At 40.3% G+C, this 19,068-nt stretch overlaps 2 protein-coding genes across 3 annotated transcripts; one reads left to right on the top strand and one right to left on the bottom strand.

Annotated features, from left to right (window-relative positions):
• Positions 1-1,384: 1,384 nt before the first annotated feature.
• On the bottom strand, positions 1,385-7,676 carry LOC124286611. 2 transcript variants are annotated; one of them, XM_046722990.1, is made up of 6 exons: positions 7,545-7,676; positions 6,918-7,028; positions 5,744-5,822; positions 5,090-5,260; positions 2,735-2,835; positions 1,385-1,585 (listed from the first exon to the last, which is right to left on the bottom strand). In XM_046722990.1, exons 1-6 carry the CDS (start codon positions 7,620-7,622, stop codon positions 1,538-1,540), a joined length of 588 nt encoding a protein of 195 aa, XP_046578946.1. In that variant the 5' UTR covers positions 7,623-7,676; the 3' UTR covers positions 1,385-1,537. The 2 variants fall into 2 exon arrangements, with proteins under 2 accessions (XP_046578946.1, XP_046578947.1); XM_046722991.1 differs by having other exon boundaries at positions 2,741-2,835.
• Positions 7,677-10,108: 2,432 nt separating this feature from the next.
• On the top strand, positions 10,109-18,711 carry LOC124286602 (mammalian ependymin-related protein 1-like). Its single transcript, XM_046722977.1, has 6 exons — positions 10,109-10,301; positions 11,960-12,070; positions 12,280-12,358; positions 13,021-13,191; positions 14,404-14,504; positions 18,615-18,711. Exons 1-6 carry the CDS (start codon positions 10,260-10,262, stop codon positions 18,660-18,662), a joined length of 552 nt encoding a protein of 183 aa, XP_046578933.1. The 5' UTR covers positions 10,109-10,259; the 3' UTR covers positions 18,663-18,711.
• Positions 18,712-19,068: the final 357 nt, after the last annotated feature.

Here is a 19,068-nt window from a genome sequence, read left to right as displayed (position 1 = left end):
ATTTCGTGACCCGGAAGTAGGAGCAGTTATTCTGGTTTTGTTGACATCAAATGAAAAAGCGGTTTGTAAATACCCCAGAGCAACTTTTTCACATTTTCTATGCGCAATATATATACAAAGGTTCTTTCCTCAGACCAAGTCCTATTTAATTCCTGATCTCACCTCCTATTTCTGGAACCAATTCATCTTTCATGCATTGCAAAACGACAAACATTAATAATCCCAATATTTTACAAGCAGTTACACAGATAGAGTTGGTTAATACATGTTGTTATTGTAACACACGTGCTGACACCTGTAGGATCAAAGGTTTCCGTGTGATCAAAACTTACGTAAATGTGAAACCATAAATACATGTTGCTTGTGTTTGATAAAAAGGCGTTGAACAAAAACAGACGGGGATGTGAACAAAACAGTCGAATACATCAGGGCAAGGTTCACCTGCGTCAGTAGTCTTTGTACGAACTCTTAAACTCTAAAGAGTGGCGGTGGACTCTAAAGAGTGGCCCAGTGGTTAAAACGTTCGCTCGTCACGCCGAAGGCCAGGGTTCAATTCCCCACATGGTTATAATGTGTGAATGTGTGGGAAGCCCATTTCTGGTGTCCCCTGCCGCCATAGTGCTGGAATATTGCTAAAAGCGGCGTAAAACCATACTCACTCACTCACGCTTTCAAAAGATGCTTCCACATTGAGATAGCATGTTATACATTTAAGGTTTCTATGTTGATTTTGGTGTCAGAACCAGGCATTTGGTAATTAACACCAACACTTATTTTAGGAAGTTTACTTTTCATTCTGAGAGTGAGCGAAAATACTTTTACGCCGCTTTTAGCAATATTCCAGGAATATCACGACAGGGGATACCAGAAACTGTCTTCACTCACTGTACACATTTAGGGAATCGAACCCGGGTGTTCGGCGTAATGCTTTAACCACAAAGCTCACTTCCGCCCCTTAATTCTGCATGATGTTGCAGTAGCAGACGTGGGTGTCTGGATGTGGTGGTGGACATTGATGCCAGATTGGGTCCTCAGTAACAACTAAACACGTCTTGCAGAGACATCAGACCTCTAATCATACACAGATCTATTTACCCGTGAAGATCCGGGTTAGAAATGGTCTTCATGATCATTAACACCTGCTTGTAATAAGAGGCGACTAACGGTATTTGTTAGGTAGGGTGGCCCCTATGTGTGTGTACTTGCATCTTCCTACTACGACGCCGGTTTGATTCCAGCGAAGGTCTCGATGCAGCTACTTTAAGTAATTCCGTTAACTACTCATACGAAATCTGTGCTAACACCATTAATAAGTAGTCTAACTGGTTTTAATTGATCTAATTTTGTTAGTAGTTGTCACATCTGTTAAAGAATTGTGAACGTCTTTTAAGGCATCGACAAACTAGGGATTTATTTTATTTATATCACCATAATTTTGAAACTTCATCTACAAGACAAACTTGATAAAAGTGAATACTCCTTTCACTTTATTCACAGTTACTTAAGATATTGTCCCTTGGGAGAACCCTACACAACCTCACTCGAAATTCAATCCGATGAAATAGTCTGGAGCGTCGAAAGTGCCCTGAAAAACACAAACAACTGAGTTAGTTTTGGGAACATAGTATCCCTGTGTACTCCGGGAACAATTAGGTGAGTATGGTTTGGTTTCACGCCGCTTTTAGCAATATTCCAGCAACATCACAGCGGAGGACACCAGAAATGGGCTTCACACATTGTACCCATGTGGGGAACGGATCCCGTGTCTTCGGCGTGACGAGCGAACGTTTTAACCACTAGGCTACCCCGCCGCCCCACTCCGGGAGCAGTCATAGCCTGGTTTATTGATGGTTCAATACCTACACTACAACATGAAACTAATAACTGTTTCACACAGATACCAACTCTATAAAATGTCCTATGAGTGGTATGTTAGCTCGCCTTCATTCTCGGAGTACGCTATCTACATTCTGATATATTATGTTTTTCAGCACCATGCAAGTGCTCGTTGTTGGCACCGAGGTGATAGACCTGCATCACTTGGAGCTTTCATCCCAACTGAGATATAAATACTGACCAACTGAGATATAAATGCAGCTCCAGTACTATTATGACATTCTCCCTGAACCCATTCGCTACCATACCGTCATTTTGGAAGTGACGTCACCATTCCATTTCCATTTATCACTGACTTTGTGTAGATTTGTTCTCGCTTATGGGTGTAATCTGACTGGACGGGTATTTCGAATTCGGTTCTTTAATTACAGTAATGGTACTGAATGGGTCCAGGGCATGTACCCTAATGGAATGGAGACGGGTAGAGGAGAATAACCACGTCACACACCAAACGTCAAAACGCGTCGTTGTTTCTGATACTGACGTGACGACTTATTAGGTTTTATTTCGCCGGAATTAATGCAAAGCACAATTTAAATTCAAGGCCTTGGCATCATTAAAGTTATTTCCTCAGAAATGTCAAGGCTTCGTGTCTAGTGATTTGACATTCATTCATTCGACGCACCTGTTTCCAGTTTCATTGTCACAATCTTCACAGTGATTGCTTGATGCACGTCTCTATGAACCAGTCGCCCCTACTAATTGTGTTATTTTTTAAGCAAAAGGCGAATATGAATACCGTAATTCCAATTACTTAGCTCTCTTCAATGGTTTTAGGAGTGGACAAGTATTATCTATTTAAAAGTATGATACAAAAGGTCAAGGACAGTTAACAAACCTCTACTTCTGCTGTCTTGCAGATAGACGGGAGCGTGAATACATCCGGGTTCTTTATCCCCAGGGTTGCATTAGTGTAGGCTGTCGTGCGGAAAACGGGATCTGGAAGATAACTGTCAGTTTCAAATGCACTTCACGTCCGGTCGACGGAGTATATTTTTATGGCAAACCTCAGACCACAATTATTTTGCTCCTTTCCATCAACAGTGAAATGACAGTACGCCTTAGCCAACATCGTTCCCAGGCTGAAACCGTTACGATACATTGAGTCGCACAATACCCATGCTCCTTTAAAAACAAGGGGAGGTAAATGTGGTGTGGGGTCACCTGGTGGTACTGAAGACATACCGGAAGAAATCCTAGCGATCGTAGCTGTTCTATATCCTCCAAGAACTGATAGAGCTGCAGGGCCAAGGTCAAGGACTGATCCGGGATTTTCGACAGGAAGACGTCAACATTCTTGCTATCATTGCAATCATAATATGTTACGTGACAATTTCCGGACGTCTGTGCGCGTATATGTGTCAGTATGTTTTCTTGTGTAGGGGCGGTGGGGTAGCCTAGTGGTTAAAGCGTTCGCTCGTCACGCTGAAGACCCGGGTTCGATTCCCCACATGAGTACAATGTGTGAAGCCCATTTCCGGTGTCCCCGCCGTGATATTGCTGGAATATTGCTAAAAGCGGCTTAAAATCCATACTCACTCACATATTGTGCGCGCGCGTGTGTGTGTGTGCTTGCGTGCGTGCATGCGTGCGTGCTTGTGTATGTAATTCTTTCTGAAAGGGCGGGATTCAATGGATCTCTGCACTGTCCGTACACATTTACCACAGATCTACCTCCACCTGTTCGGGTTTTGGTTGTTTTTTTTCTTTTGTGTTTTATTTTTTACGAGCTATGTTGTAGTTAATATAGCCGTTATCTTCACGGCATTTTGATTCCGTCGTAATGACAACTAAAGCACTATTCTAATGCTAGAAAAGTATTTTCGTTTACAGCTGAAGCGGTTTTGTCATAATTATATCTGGGTAATCTTAAACTGCCTCTCTCCGTGACAGCGCGCGTCACTCATTACAGATATATTATTAACGTATCATAACAGATCATCGTTTAGAAAAAGACGGAAATTTAGTTAGTATAGGATGCTGACAGCAAGATTAGCGTTATAAGGGGTTAAGCTATTTGGTTGGCATCACGATAATTGCTCCAATCACACATTAAGATGTAATCCCGCACCAAATCAAATCACATTTTTAAAAAGCAGGAAATGAGATGGAAGATGTTTTATGCAACAATCAGATAGATTAGACGGGCGACAAACCAGTGGTTGGTTGCTTCAGCAACGTCTAGCACACTCAGTCACACAATACATCCCTCTGATCCAGTCACTACAATAATCATTAGAGCTAACGGTGAGAACCAGTGGTTGATAGTATCACTCCATGATGTACTCGATGAAGCTGATCCAGTTCTTGTTAGCTACTTGTAACAATAATCAGACAGCAAGATTAGAGCTATGTCACGGTGAGAACCAGTGGTTGATAGTATGAGTGACACTCCATGATGTACTCGATGAAGCCGTCAGTCACACAACTCATTATAACCCTCTGATTCTATTCATGTTAGTTGACTGGTGTTATATTAATCAGACAAGCAAGATTAGAACAATATCACTTTCCAAATTTACGGTGCTTCACCAATTTCCTGAATAGCATGAAACCACGTGATGCCTGAGATCGCATAATTCTCATGTAAGTTCTTCAGGGTTTTACTATAACCATCAAACATGGATGTATCCTTTCTGTTGTGGGGCAGTTTATACAACGTCAACATGACAAGTAACATATCATGTGTTGTCATGATTTCAACAACTGGCCTTCCATCAAACATGGGTGTACACATTGATATGACAAGTAATATATCTTTAAACTAAAGTGAATGACTACAAGTTTTAAAGATGCGACCTACGTACCTAAATGTACAACATTAGGGTGATGTTTATTCTCCAACCATAAATTTCCCAGTTCATGTCGAGCGATATACAGTGAGTTCAAATTAAAGAAGTCTACGTTTTAGCTTTGATAGCTGTTTAAAACAGTTAATAAAATAATGTTTTTATTTTTTTTTTTAAACACAGTCTACATTTGAATAAGTTATTGTCATCATTATAAGTTACATTGTGCCAAATATCAGCTTCGGGGGAAAATTTATACAGAACCAAGCATTTTGAAAGAATTTTATGGCAAGGACAAAGTTCAAGGTCAATTAAGAAACGTGGTAAATAGGTCACAATGCAAACTATTTACATACCAAATTTAACTATTCCAATGAGTAATTTTAATGGATCTAGAGACTCACCCTGGTCGACAGTTCCATTTTGCTGCATATAGACAGGAAGTTTCGTGTAAGCCAACACTTGCACGTGACAGTACAGGTCGTGTAGATCACCCACAAACTCAAACATAAATAGTTTGTCGGTAAAAGTGACAAATCCGTCCCACATCATGGCCCAGGTCGACGTGAAGGTCTCTGGAGAGGAAACCAATGACAGATGATAAAGATGGTGATTTTTAACATTGTTTATAAGGCTTGCATTACTTCGGGTTTTCCTCTTACGTAAAGCTGTCACGCCGTGATATAACTCAAATACCGTCCAAACCGGCGTTAAACTTCACTTAATCATTAAACGTGCTGTAAATATCCAGTTTAACGGTATTTCTATGCATATATTGGTTTCTTTCTTTCTTCGCAGATTCAGGCAGCGAGTTTCGCTCTCTTAATCATGTTTCCATATTGGCAGGTAGTTTGTCACTTTCATGAACAATAGATGGAGATGGCGTCCTATGGTATTGCTCTCAACAATGAAACAGCGTGTCGTCATATATAAAATGGAAGTTTGCAAATATCGGAAAATGATCACCGTTTATCTTTCTATTGTGATAGGTTATATGAGTGGAAAATACATTCCAAGTCTATTATCTTCGATAATAATATTGACCACAAGCAACCTACGAGGAAGACATGGAGAAGGGAAGTGTTGGAGGAGTTGATATGCCCGACATCTTCCTCCTTCTATGATGTACACTCTTCCCTGGTGAAAACAAACACAGCAACACTGGAACATAGCTCACAGATGCTCAGCTCTTTTGGCCGTTTTAAACAGGGTATGCAAGATAAAGTGTCCCCTTAATCGCTCTAGCCCGTGAAAATCCGGGTTACAGTTGTTCTTCAGTAACCCACGCTTATTGTAAGAGGCGACTAACGGGATCGGATGGTCAGGCTCGCTGACTTGTCATGTCATCGTATCCCAATTGCGTAGAACGATGCTCATGATGTTGATCACTGGAATGTCTGGTCCAGACTTGATTATTTACAGACCGCCGCCATGTAGCTGGCGTTGAACAACCAACCAACTAGGGCTGGGACGGATCCAAATGTTCTTCCCGGGTACCCCACCCGTTATTACCATACTATACCCTGATACCCGTTATGTTAATTCCTGTAAGAAACGGCAATATGTTCTTCAGCTCGGAGGCTAAAATTTCGAGTTTTTCAATATCTTAACCATGTATTATATTCAAAACAGGTGACTGTAGATTATGTCTAAATGTTCAAACACAATGCAACCTTTCAATCATGAAAGGATAACATTTACATTGATCATAATGGGTCCGGGTATTGAGACGGGTCCAACTCATTACCCACCCGTCCCGGGTATCCGGGTCACCCGCCCCAGCCTTACAACCAACCAGCCTGAGTCGTTCTTTGATTTTTATAGGATAAATCATAAAATTTATGTCAATTAAAGTAACGAGATTCCAATTGGCAAACTAATAAAGAGTCATTAGTAGAGGTTGCTAATGTTTCTCTGATATTGCCAAATGCGGCGTAAAACCACATTCAATCACTTACTCACTCACAAATCAACCTTCTCCCTGATCACCCGGTCCATTACGTCAAGTCGCATCCTGCGACCAAGGAAGATTGCTGGATATCTAGTCTAACCAAAAACATTCATTGGGGACAAGTAGTTGTTTGTTCTCCAGGAAGAGAATGATAATGGCCACCAAGCTTTCAAGGTTAAAGTGGTGTGTGTGTGTGTGTGTGTGTGTGTGTGTGTGTGTGTGTGTGTGTGCGTGCGTGCGTGCGTGCGCATATGTGTGTTTAATATGTCTGACAGCGCTACCGTCTGATACAGGAACAGGAAGTCCTTCTGGAAACCACTGCCATTTCGAGACCCGGATGTAGAAGCGGCTATTCTGGTATTGTTGGCATCAAAGGAGAATCGGGTTGAACTCTGGCAGAAAATAGAAATGAAATAACTTCATGCTTTTTGTAACACATGCTTCGACATTGCTATTTTGGTAAGCAATATGCTCCAAAATGCTTTGTATATTTTCCGTTCATAAATCAGAAAATTCCACCGTGGGTGGAGCTCCTAAAACTAATTATTCACGAGAAGGGACACCATATAGCAAGTGGTTTATATTCATGTAACGAATAACTTACAGACGCCCATCTCCGTGCATTAATTTTGGGCGAACCCTGCTAACTCTTAAGCAGTGTGTGGAGTATACAGTCTTGTGTCATTTATTGCACAATGCTGTAACCAGGTCATTGGTGCGTTGTCTACAGATAGTGACGACACTGCAGAACTGCCGTCTGTAGTCACTGATGATGAAGAAATGTGTGCTGAAACCTTGAAGTATTCACGCTGTTGAAATCGTCCACTTACACTCACAATACAATGCAGATATACATACATATCAGTGTCTACAGTGTTGATGGTAACGTCAGCGTTACAACGTCTTACCTGAATCAGCGTCAACGTCCCTGCCTCCTCCGTCCCCGTGACGACAGCCTGAATTCCTCCCATTGGTTGGGAGCACATATCTCCTCACCGTTAACAACACACGCCAATAACACTAGGACAACCGCGACTCTCGGCATAGTGACTGTAATCTTAACTTGATCCATTATCTTATCAAATCTCAGGCATATATAGGTGTATAGTGTCTTAAACTATTCTATAGAAAAGAAAGCATTCCTTCATGAGCTGACATTGCCGCGGACAAGTCCAATTCTGTTAAGGGGTGGTTGGGTAGCCTAGTGGCTAAAGCGTTCGCTCGTCCGGCGAAGACCCGGGTTCGATTCCCCAGATGGTGCAATGCTAAAAGATTGCTAAAAGCGGCGTAAAGCTAAACTCACAATCTGACATTCCGACACGCGATCGTTTTCCCCGACTGAAGTTTCGAGTTCGAATCCAGTCCACGCACCTTTGTAATGGTTGGTCTGGAATATATTTGTGCGTTGCGATGTACACGTAGACGTGGGTGTTTGTCAGTTGCTCAAGACGTTGCACATCAAGTAAGAATAATGGGAACCCAGTCTCTTCCAAAGGCCCACTAACGTTGGTTTCAGTATATTTAAAAACAGTTTCTGTTAACTCCGCTTCTGCCATTATGCTAATTACGCTTGGACTCACGTGGCCTTTTCGCCCGTGACGTCATATGTGACTAAAGTCGGCCATATTGCCTTTGACCAAGCGCTACAGTAATACAAATCGTATTTTTTCTGTCGTTTTTGTAAATGGCCACCTGCGTTGAATAACGGGCGCAAAGGAATAATATTAATTTTTACGATTTGGATTGAGGTTTTTGGTTCAAGTAAGATAACTTAATAATTTTTGGACCAAATTTTAGTCCAACACCTATTGTACCAGCTAGTTGTTACAGAAAGATATAACTACTTGTGTTCAACACAGCAAGTTTCCTTTTACTGTTTTTCACAGACCGTTTTAGCGCACGGTTTGAAACGAAACGCCGAATTTACTTGAAAGGTTAAGCTATCTTGCTGTCTGGAGCCCCCCAGGCTCCGGATATAGATACATATCACAGCTTTCATAATATTTACTCAGATAAACTGGGAAGCCGTAACAGGCATTTACCGAGATCGTTTATAAAGGTTAGTTTACAGAAATCACCTGAAATGATATATATTGATGTTCAACGTTATCTCACAATAACTGACACAACGGGTCTATCGTGATAATATTTATTGATATTTTGTAAAGGAGGATATGTTCCATTTACATGAGATTATTTAGTATTTCAACAAACTGAACTATTTTGTGTGTTGGGCCTCGACCTGAACAAACAAAGGCAGAAATAGGTGTTTAATGTGTATCCATGGAAACCCGACCCCGCGGAACGACAAATGGACCACGTTTATGTTCCTATTGTGTAGGACGTGAAGAAAACATTACAAAAACATAGACGGTCGTAGGGTATGGTGTAGTTTGTGTGAAGTTGGTTGGTTGGTTGGTTGGTTGGTTGGTTGGTTGTTTAACGCCGCACTCAGCAATATTCCAGCTGTATGGCGATAGTCTGTGAATAATCGAGTCTGAACCAGACAATTCAGTGATCAAGAGCATGAGCATCAATCTACGCAATTGGGATACGATGACATGTGTCAACCAAATCAGCGAGCCTGACCACCCGATCCCGTTAGTCGCCTCTTACGACAAGCATGGGTTACTGAAGACCAATTCTAACCCTGATCTTCACGGGGATAGTGTGAAGAGTGAGTGAGTATGGTTTTACGCCGCTTCTGGGTGAACACGTCACCGACAGGTTATGTGTGATTCATATTTTGACAAAGGACAAGTTGGAACCGTTTGCTCATTGAAACAGGCATAATTCAATCAATGAAAACCTTTACAAATCACTGAGAAAGGGTTAATATATTATCTCATGAATGAGAAACAGACATTATTCAAATATTGTATGTTAATGTACAGAACACTACATTCTGTTTGAACAGTCTGATGTTCCGGAAGCGTTTCCTTTACATTTACACACAGCACGTTTCTTTTCTTTTATGTAGATAAAAATAGTGGAATAGCTTATAATACAAACGTAATAACGGATTACCGATAATTCCTTTCATTCATTTTGGCCATAATTATGTATTTGCGTCATTTCAGAAATCAAAAGCATGAAAGTGAATGAAAGAGTCAACTGTCAGAATCTGAAAAAGAATGATAATTGACTAGTCAATATTTCAAAGTATTCTGCAACTCTACAAGCTGAACTTTTCTATTGTATCTTTTCCTACATATATTTTGAAAATCCTAAAGGTCTTTTAGTCTTATAAGGTTGATACTGAAGTCCTTAAGGTTCGCACTGAAGTCCTTAAGTCTTTTAGTCCTTAAGGTTGATACTGAAGTCCTTAAGGTTGGCACGGAACTCCGTAAGTCTTTTAGTCCTTAAGGTTGACCTCAAGACCTCAGATAGGGGTTTTTCATGTTCGAGACTTCTGTGTAAAGGTCGGCAATACCTAGATAAGGAAAACTGATTCATGTTCGAGACCCCTGTGCGACAGATAAGTGCTATAGGTCACAGCATTGCTGATTCTACACTCGCCATGCTGAGGGTGTTAGTGTTGCTGGTGACAGTATTGGGAGTGGTCGTGGCCCAGGAGTATCAGTTCTGCACTATCCCCCAATGGGAGGGCTACCAGAGCACCTATGGGGGGAATTTTCCGGGAGGGGCAGGTTACTTTAGACGAGGTACGTAACCTGTACTGTAGACAGGATCTGTCTCTCTATAACAACGGAATGATAAGATAACTGGAAAATTATTTGGACCCAAACCGAAACATGAGTCTCATTAACCTATTCAGACAATGACCTACTTTTCAGCCGATCCGAAGTTTCTCGTGTGAAAGTGAAAATAGACATCCCAAACAACTATGGTTACACTGAATTCCAATTTCTTGTTTCATAAGAAAATTGTATTTGTAAATGAATTTTAATTTTAAACTTTATTAACATCGTAATTCTATATTTTATGGCGAGGTGTAGGCAGCATGACCTTAACAAGACGTCACAGACTGCCCCTGTTTGAAGAGATCCTAAAATGGTTCACAATGCATCTGGCTCACTGGTTACATCTGTTATGTGTTTTTCGCTCTTATTCAGTGTAGTACTGTAACGCACAATGTCATTGATATAATACCAAGTCCGTACCAGACCGCCAAACTTTTCGAGCGGCAGAGCCTCGATTTGAGATTTCCACGATTTCCAGGTTTCCGTTTGTCAGAACTGGCTGTACGACAGAGCACGCTGCACAACGTGTTCGCAGGGATTAGCAGGAGCGTAGTGTTGCAATATACAAGTGCTTAGATGTATCAAATAATACTGATTAATAATTATGTATCCAGTTAAATGAATTGGTCTCAAAATTCTGGACTGGTTATTGTAGTAAGTTGCGCAAAAGGACGGGACCCAGTCAATAGGAAACGAGACTGTTGTGTAATGAATGTTTGGACTTGACGTGTTTTGGGGTCGATTTATGTCGGTATTAGTCTATGTGGAATGTACATGTGTCTTTGAAATCGAATAGATTGTGTGCCCCGTGAAGATCCGGGTTAAAATTGGTCTTCAGCAACCAACCCGTATACCATTTTTGTAGATCGATACTCGTGATGTGATGTACTTGTGTTGAGTGGGGTATAACACAACAAACAAGGAAGTTTATTAGATTAATCCCACAGGTGCCACTTGACACAATGGTCACCCTCTATAAATGACCATAGTTCCAAGTTTCGTTTGCGTTTAGTGTCACAGACATGTCTGAAGGCAGGTGATAAGATGGATACCTGCTTGCTTATGTCACGTTACTTCAACACTTACACAATCAATCGCTCAGTCCCCAATTAATTCAACCCGTGAAGGTCCGGGTTAGAATGTACCTTCAGCGACCCAAGAGGCGACTAACGGGATCGGGTGGCTTGGTTGACACATGTCATCGGTTCCCAATTGTGCAGATCGATGCTCATGCTGTTGATCACTGGATTGTCTGGTCCAGACTCGATTATTTACAGACCGCCACCATATAGCTGGAATATTGGTGAGTGTGGCGTAAAACTCAACTCCTTCGACGCACTCCTTCGACCTCCCACCGACTAACTCACTCACCACTCATTCGATCCCCTTAAACCCATTCACTCACTCACTCATTCGACCCCTACTCACTCACTCGATCCCTACTCATTCACTCCTTCCTCACTCATTCGAAACCAACTCACTCACTCATTCCATCATGCCACCCCACCCCACCCCACCCCTCCCTCACACATACACAAAATCACTCATTTCACAGATCTACACACTCACCATTCCGCCATTCACAGTTACTCACTCATACACTAATTACTCACTCACAGCTGCTAACAAGGATTGCCTACGACCAGAACAACACCAGACTGGCTCTCTCCACCAGCGGCACGACAGGCGGCGTCTACCACAAGGTGGACTTCATCTACAACTACACCGAGGTAACATTGGGTGGCCACGTCCTCCTAACCTTGACCCGAGTTTGAAACGTAAATATATACGCCCTCCTCGATGTGAGACTCAAGGTGTTCTTGTTCAAATTACCCAACATTAAATGTCTTTAAACAGAGTGACTTGAAACATGCCTGTGTGTTTATTGTATCTGGTTCATTTACAATCCTCCATCTTTCCGGTTTCATCTTTGTCGCAGCGGATCCTGTACACTATAGAGGGAGGTAACTGTATAAAGACTCCGCTGACACAGCCGTTCGAGAGACTATGCACTCCAAGTAGGTATTGCGTTCATCTGACTGACTACTCTCCAGAAACTGTGAGTGAATGAGTGAGTGAAACGGTTATATCATGTCGGCTTGAGGTGGGGGATTCCCACACTCATGCAGACACAATGTTGGTTGAGAAGCCTGTATGACTAAGATGCAAGGATCATTGTACGGGCAATCTGACATAAAAGGTTCCTGGTTGGCCCTTGTCGAGTAGCGAGTGAAACCGCCTAAGACGACTGCCCCCCGCCAAAACTTAAACAAATGTAAAGTGATCAAAGCATCTTTCATTTAATAATTTATCAACTGTTATCCAAAAATATATCTTTTTTCAAAAATCATGCTGATGGCATTTGAAACTTTGAGCCAGTCTGATGTTTGCCTATGTTCTTTGGAAAGAAAGGCTGTTCATCAATTGGTAATGATGTGGTTTCACTCACCCACTCACTCACTCAGTCCACTTACTACTACGTACACAACTATGTTGTTCCCACAGAGTGTGGTGGGGTAACCTAGTGGTTAAAGCGTTCGCTCGTAACGTTGAAGGCCCGGGTTCGATTTCCCACATGGGTACATTGTGTAAAGCCCCTTTCTGGTGCCCCAAGTGGTGAGATTGCTGGAATATTGCTAAAATCGGTGCAAAACTCATTCACTCACTCACATTCCCACAGAGGATGCCGTGATGACGTGGGGCAAGACGTGGCTGGGAGGGGCGGGGCCCAACGACGAGCTGTGGATCCTTGGCTTCACCGGACAGCTGAACAACATCAGCTACCACATGTCTTTCAGCCAGTTCCCCATCATTCCGGTGTTTGAGACGCTCATTGGGGACATCAATGGAGGTAAGCTCGCTAGTTCGATTACGAGTCACTATCTTCCATAATCGAGTGGTTACTGCGTTCGCTCGTCACGCCAAAGATCCGGGTTCGATTCTCCACCTCAGTAGAATGTGTGAAGCCCATTTCCGGTGTCCCCCGCCATGATATTGCTGGAATATTGCGAAAAGCGGCTTAAAACCATACTCACTCACATATTGTGCGCGCGCGTGTGTGTGTGTGTGCTTGCGTACGTGCATGCGTGCGTGCTTGTGTATGTAATGCTTTCTGAAAGGGTGGGATTCAATGGATCTCTGCACTGTCCGTACACATTTACCACAGATCTACCTCCACCTGTTCGGGTTTTTGTCTTTTTTTGTTTTTTTCTTTTGTGTTTTATTTTTTACGAGCCATGTTGTAGTTATCATAGCCGTTATCCCCGTAAAAGCGGCGTAAAACTAAACTCACTGACTCACTTTTTATAATCGGGGAGAGGAAGGTCGGTATCTGTCCCTGGGGCGCGTCATACAAAAAACGTTACAATATGGTCATTATTGTTACCCTGGCTGTCACTAGGCAACAAGGGGATAGATCAAGAGCTGATCGCTCCTGTGTCCTGTGTCCTGTTTGTTGTTTAACGCCGCACTCAGCAATTCCCCTGCTATATGGCGGCGGTCTGTAAATAATGGAGTTTGGACCAGACACTCCAGTGATCGACAGCATGAGCAACGATCAACGCAATTGAGATACGATGGCATGTCAACGAGCTGGACCACTCGATCCCGTTAGTCGCCTCTTATGACAAGCATGGGTTACTGAAGATCAATTCTAATCCGGATCTTCACGGGTTTATGTGTCATATGTGAATGAGTGGGGGTATTTAATGTTAAACCCGTGGCATGCTGTGTCACCGTGCTATCGCTATAAGACTGTTTCGTATAAACACAAACCCACACGCATTTACATGTGTGAGATCATCTTGAATCTCATTTCAACTCATCTGATGGTTGGTTCAATCAAGTTTGATTGAAGTGAGTGAAAGAGTATGGTTTTACGTCGCTTTTAGCAATATTCCAGTAATATCATGGCAGGGGACACCAGAAATGGGCTTCACACATTGTACCCAGGTGGGGAATCGAATCCGGGTCTGGTTTAACCACTAGGCTACCCACTGCCCCAGTTCGATTGTACGTTGACAGTGTACAAGGAAATCTATACAACATATTACCGTCCTTACAGATCCGATGTATCAGAACTCCAACTTCATGAACGTCACTGTTGGCATCCAGGACCCGGCAGTGTTCACCCCGCCGCCGTTGTGCAAGGCCGTAGACGTCAAGGTAGTGACAGACGGAGTTGTCGACGTCATGACATGACTTTCGTCGATGTTCTACTCTTGGCCTGTATGATAAGGGAGGGTGTTTCGAACTCACCTAGCCTCATGCTCAATCACTCAATCTGATTGCTAGACTAGTTAATGCTACATCCTATAACTGGTGGCCAGTATTTGCGGGATAGTACAGCATGCGTTATATTTGTAGGATATTAGAAGTTGTTTGCTTCGCGATAACGTTTTGTAAGGATGTAATATCACACTGTAATTAGTTGAAGGATGTTATACCATACGGTAATTAGTTGAAGGATGTAATACCACACGGTAATTAGTTGAAGGATGTAATACCACACGGTAATTAGTTGAAGGATGTAATACCATACGGTAATTATTTGAAGGATGTAATACCATACGGTAATTATTTGAAAAATGGTATATTATGAGGTTAACTATGTGAACCATTGTATATCGTATATTGTATATCGTGAGGTAAACTATTTGAAAGATGGTATATTACGCGGTAAACTATTTGGAAGATGGTATATCGTGAGGTAAACAATTTGAATGATGGTATATCGTGAGGTAAACAATTTGAAAGATGGTATATCGTGAGGTAAACAATTTGAAAGATGGTATATCGTGATGTAAACAATTTGAAAGATGGTATATCGTGAGGTAAACAATTTGAAAGATGGTATATCGTGAGGTAAACAATTTGAAAGATGGTATATCGTGAGGTAAACAATTTGAAAGATGGTATATCGTGAGGTAAACAATTTGAAAGATGGTATATCGTGAGGTAAACAATTTGAATGATGGTATATCGTTGAGGGTAAAACAATTTGAATGATGGTATATCGTGAGGTAAACAATTTGAAAGATGGTATATCGTGAGGAAAACAATTTGAAAGATGGTATATCGTGAGGTAAACAATTTGAAAGATGGTATATCGTGAGGTAAACAATTTGAAAGATGGTATATCGTGAGGTAAACAATTTGAATGATGGTATATCGTGAGGTAAACAATTTGAAAGATGGTATATCGTGAGGTAAACAAGTTGAAAGATGGTACATCGTAAGGTAAACAATTTGAAAGAAAGTATATCGTGAGGTAAACAATTTGAAAGATGGTATATCATGAGGTAAACCATTTGAAAGATGGTATATCGTGAGGTAAACAATTTGAAAGATGGTATATCGTGAGGTAAACAATTTGAAAGATGGTATATCGTGAGGTAAACAATTTGAAAGATGGTATATCGTGAAGTAAACTATTTGAAAGATGGTATATCGTGAGGTAAACAATTTGAAAGATGGTATATCGTGAGGTAAACAATTTGAAGATGGTATATCGTGAGGTAAACAATTTGAATGATGGTATATCGTAGAGGTAAACAATTTGAATGATGGTATATCGTGAGGTAAACAATTTGAAAGATGGTATATCAAAGAGGAAAAACAATTTGAAAGATGGTATATCGTGAGGTAAACAATTTGAAATGGTATATCGTGGGGTAAACAATTTTGAATGATGGTATATCGTGGGGTTAACAATTTGAATGATGGTATATCGTGAGGTAAACAATTTGAAAGATGGTATATCATGAGGTAAACAATTTGAAAGATGGTATATCGTGAAGGGTAAATAAACAATTTGAATGATGGTATATCGCGGATGGGTATATCGTGAAATTAAACGAATTTGAAAGATATGGTATATCGAAAATCAATTTGAATGATGGTATATCGTGAGGTAAACAACTTGAATGATGGTATATCGCGAGGTAACAAGTTGAGGTAAACAATTTGAAAGATGAGTTATCGGGCAATATCGTGAGGTAAACAATTTTGAAATGATGGTATATCATCGGAGGTAAACAATTTGAAAGATGGTATATCATGAGGTAAACAATTTGAAAGATGGTATATCGTGAGGTAAACAATTTGAAAGATGGTATATCGTGAGGTAAACAATTTGAAAGATGGTATATCGTGAGGTAAACAATTTGAAAGATGGTATATCGTGAAGTAAACTATTTGAAAGATGGTATACCGTGAGGGTAAACGAATTTGAAAGATGGTATATCGTGAGGTAAACAATTTGAAAGATGGTATATCGTGAATATAAACTATTTGAAAGATGGTATATCGTGAGGTAAACAATTTGAAAAGATGGTATATCGTGAGGTAAACTATTTGAAAGATGGTATCGTGAGGTAAGTGAAATTTTAAAAGATGGTATATCGTGAGGTAAACAATTTGAAAGATGGTATATCGTGAGGTAAACAATTTGAAATATGGTATATCGTGAGGTAAACAAGTTGAAAGATGGTATATCGTGAAGTTAACTATTTGAAAGATGGTGTATCGTGAGGTGTGAGGTAAACAATTTGAAAGATGGTATATCGTGAGGAAAAACAATTTGAAAAGATGGTATATCGTGAGGGTAAACAATTTGAAAGATGGTATATCGTGAGGTAAACAATTTGAAAGATGGTATATCGTGAGGTAAACAATTTGAATGATGGTATATCGTGAGGTAAACAATTTGAAAGATGGTATATCGTGAGGTAAACAATTTGAAAGATGGTATATCGTGAGGTAAACAATTTGAAAGATGGTATATCGTGAGGTAAACAATTTGAAGATGGTATATCGTGAGGTAAACTAGTTGAAAGATGGTACATCGTGAGGTAAACTATTTGAAAGATTGTATATCATGAGGTAAACTATTTGAATGATGGTATATCATGAGGTAAACTATTTGAAAGATGGTATATCATGAGGTAAACAATTTGAAAGATGGTATATCGTGAGGTAAACAATTTGAAAGATGGTATATCGTGAGGTAAACAATTTGAAAAGATGGTATATCGTGAGGTAAACAATTTGAAAGATGGTATATCATGAGGTAAACTATTTGAAAGATGGTATATCGTGAGGTAAACCATTTGAAAGATGGTATATCATGAGGTAAACAATTTGAAAGATGGTATATCATGAGGTAAACTATTTGAAAGATGGTATATCATGAGGTAAACAATTTGAAAGATGGTATATCATGAGATAAACTATTTGAAAGATGGTATATCGTGAGGTAAACTATTTGAAAAGATGGTATATCGTGAGGTAAACTATTTGAAAGATGGTATATCGTGAGGTAAACAATTTGAAAGATGGTATATCATGAGGTAAACTATTTGAAAGATGGTATATCATGAAGTAAACTATTTGAAAGATGGTATATCATGAGGTGAAACTATTTGAAAGATGGATATATCGTGAAAGGTAAACAATTTGAAAGATGGTATATCGTGAGGTAAACTATTTGAAAGATGGTATATCGTGAGGTAAACAATTTGAAAGACATGATAAACTATTTGAAAGATGGTATATCGTGAGGTAAACAATTTGAAAGATGGTATATCGTGAGGTAAACAATTTGAAAGATGGTATATCGTGAGGTAAACTATTTGAAAGATGGTATATCGTGACGTAACCTTTTTGGAAGATGGTATATCGTGACGTAAACTATTTGGAAGATGTTATATCATGCGGTAATTATTTGAAGAATGTCTTAAAGTACGGTGATTATTTTGAAGAGTGTTACAACACGCTGTAATTCTGTAAGGAACTGACAGTCAAGGCCAGTTGTTTGAAGGGTCAGGTCGCTAAAGTTATCAGTTCACCAAAATTCAGTGTTAATATAGTAGATTGAATTTGTACCCAGTCGATAATTATTGAGGTCATGCTATCACTACACGGCTGGTAAACAATTTGTATATCCGGAAGCACGCTCTTTCTCTCATGGGGCACTCGCCCGCATATATGAATCTTGCATCAGTAAACATGTGGATATATACTACTGTTTAATGTTTTATTACACACACAAACGCGCATACACGCCATGTGCACACACGTAGGTTCACACACCTACACACATTGCTTTATAATTTTACATCTTAATATATAAAAGAGTACAAGACTGGTGTTTGTATGCCGACTGTGTTGTCCTCATAACAAAGCATTATGCAGCCACGAGCTTTACTTGGTGTCCTGGCTTCTCAGGTATCCGGATAGATGAGGTCTGTCTGATTGAGGTTACCTTTGTTTCAGCCACCCGACAGCTCCACCCGACGTTCTCATGGTATCCTGAAAATCTAGGACTCGCTCGTAGGATTTACCATTTAGAAATAAAGAATATTGGTATTAACTTGTGTAATGCCACCAGTTGTTTCAACACAGTCGGCGAGTCTGTGAGTGAGTGAGTGAGTGAGTGTATACATCTAGAATGTGACGGATTATGCTTACCTCCATCATTAAATGATACCGCACAACGATCAGGTTTTAACTGGTTAACTAATAGTTGATGTTAGGTAATAATTTCGATTTTTAAAACTATGTTTGGAATAACGAGAAAATAATCGAAACTAAGAACAAATCTGAACGTATTCAAAGTAACGCGGAAAACCCCGAAACTTCGAGTAAATAAGTAATATAACGAATACAATATCAGAATTTCGACTTTTGAAATAAATTTGAAATAACGAGAAAATATTAGAAATTACGA

Source organism: Haliotis rubra, unplaced genomic scaffold (genome assembly GCF_003918875.1).
Source record: "Haliotis rubra isolate DU_JTF1 unplaced genomic scaffold, ASM391887v1 Scf387, whole genome shotgun sequence".
NCBI classification, from domain to species: domain Eukaryota; kingdom Metazoa; phylum Mollusca; class Gastropoda; order Lepetellida; family Haliotidae; genus Haliotis; species Haliotis rubra.
This window is presented reverse-complemented; position numbering and strand designations above follow the sequence as displayed.

Excerpts from the sequence above, each read along its gene's own strand:
- LOC124286611 (XM_046722990.1), bottom strand. The coding sequence starts at position 7,622 with ATGTGCTCCCAACCAATGGGAGGAATTCAGGCTGTCGTCACGGGGACG. Across the intron at positions 2,836-5,089 it reads AAATGGAACTGTCGACCAGG|ATCCCGTTTTCCGCACGACA; the intron begins GTGAGTCTCTAG and ends GTTATCTTCCAG. Across the intron at positions 1,586-2,734 it reads GCAAGACAGCAGAAGTAGAG|GGCACTTTCGACGCTCCAGA; the intron begins GTTTGTTAACTG and ends TGTGTTTTTCAG.
- LOC124286602 (XM_046722977.1), top strand. The coding sequence starts at position 10,260 with ATGGGGGGAATTTTCCGGGAGGGGCAGGTTACTTTAGACGAG. Across the intron at positions 12,071-12,279 it reads TCATCTACAACTACACCGAG|CGGATCCTGTACACTATAGA; the intron begins GTAACATTGGGT and ends TCTTTGTCGCAG. Across the intron at positions 12,359-13,020 it reads CGAGAGACTATGCACTCCAA|AGGATGCCGTGATGACGTGG; the intron begins GTAGGTATTGCG and ends ACATTCCCACAG.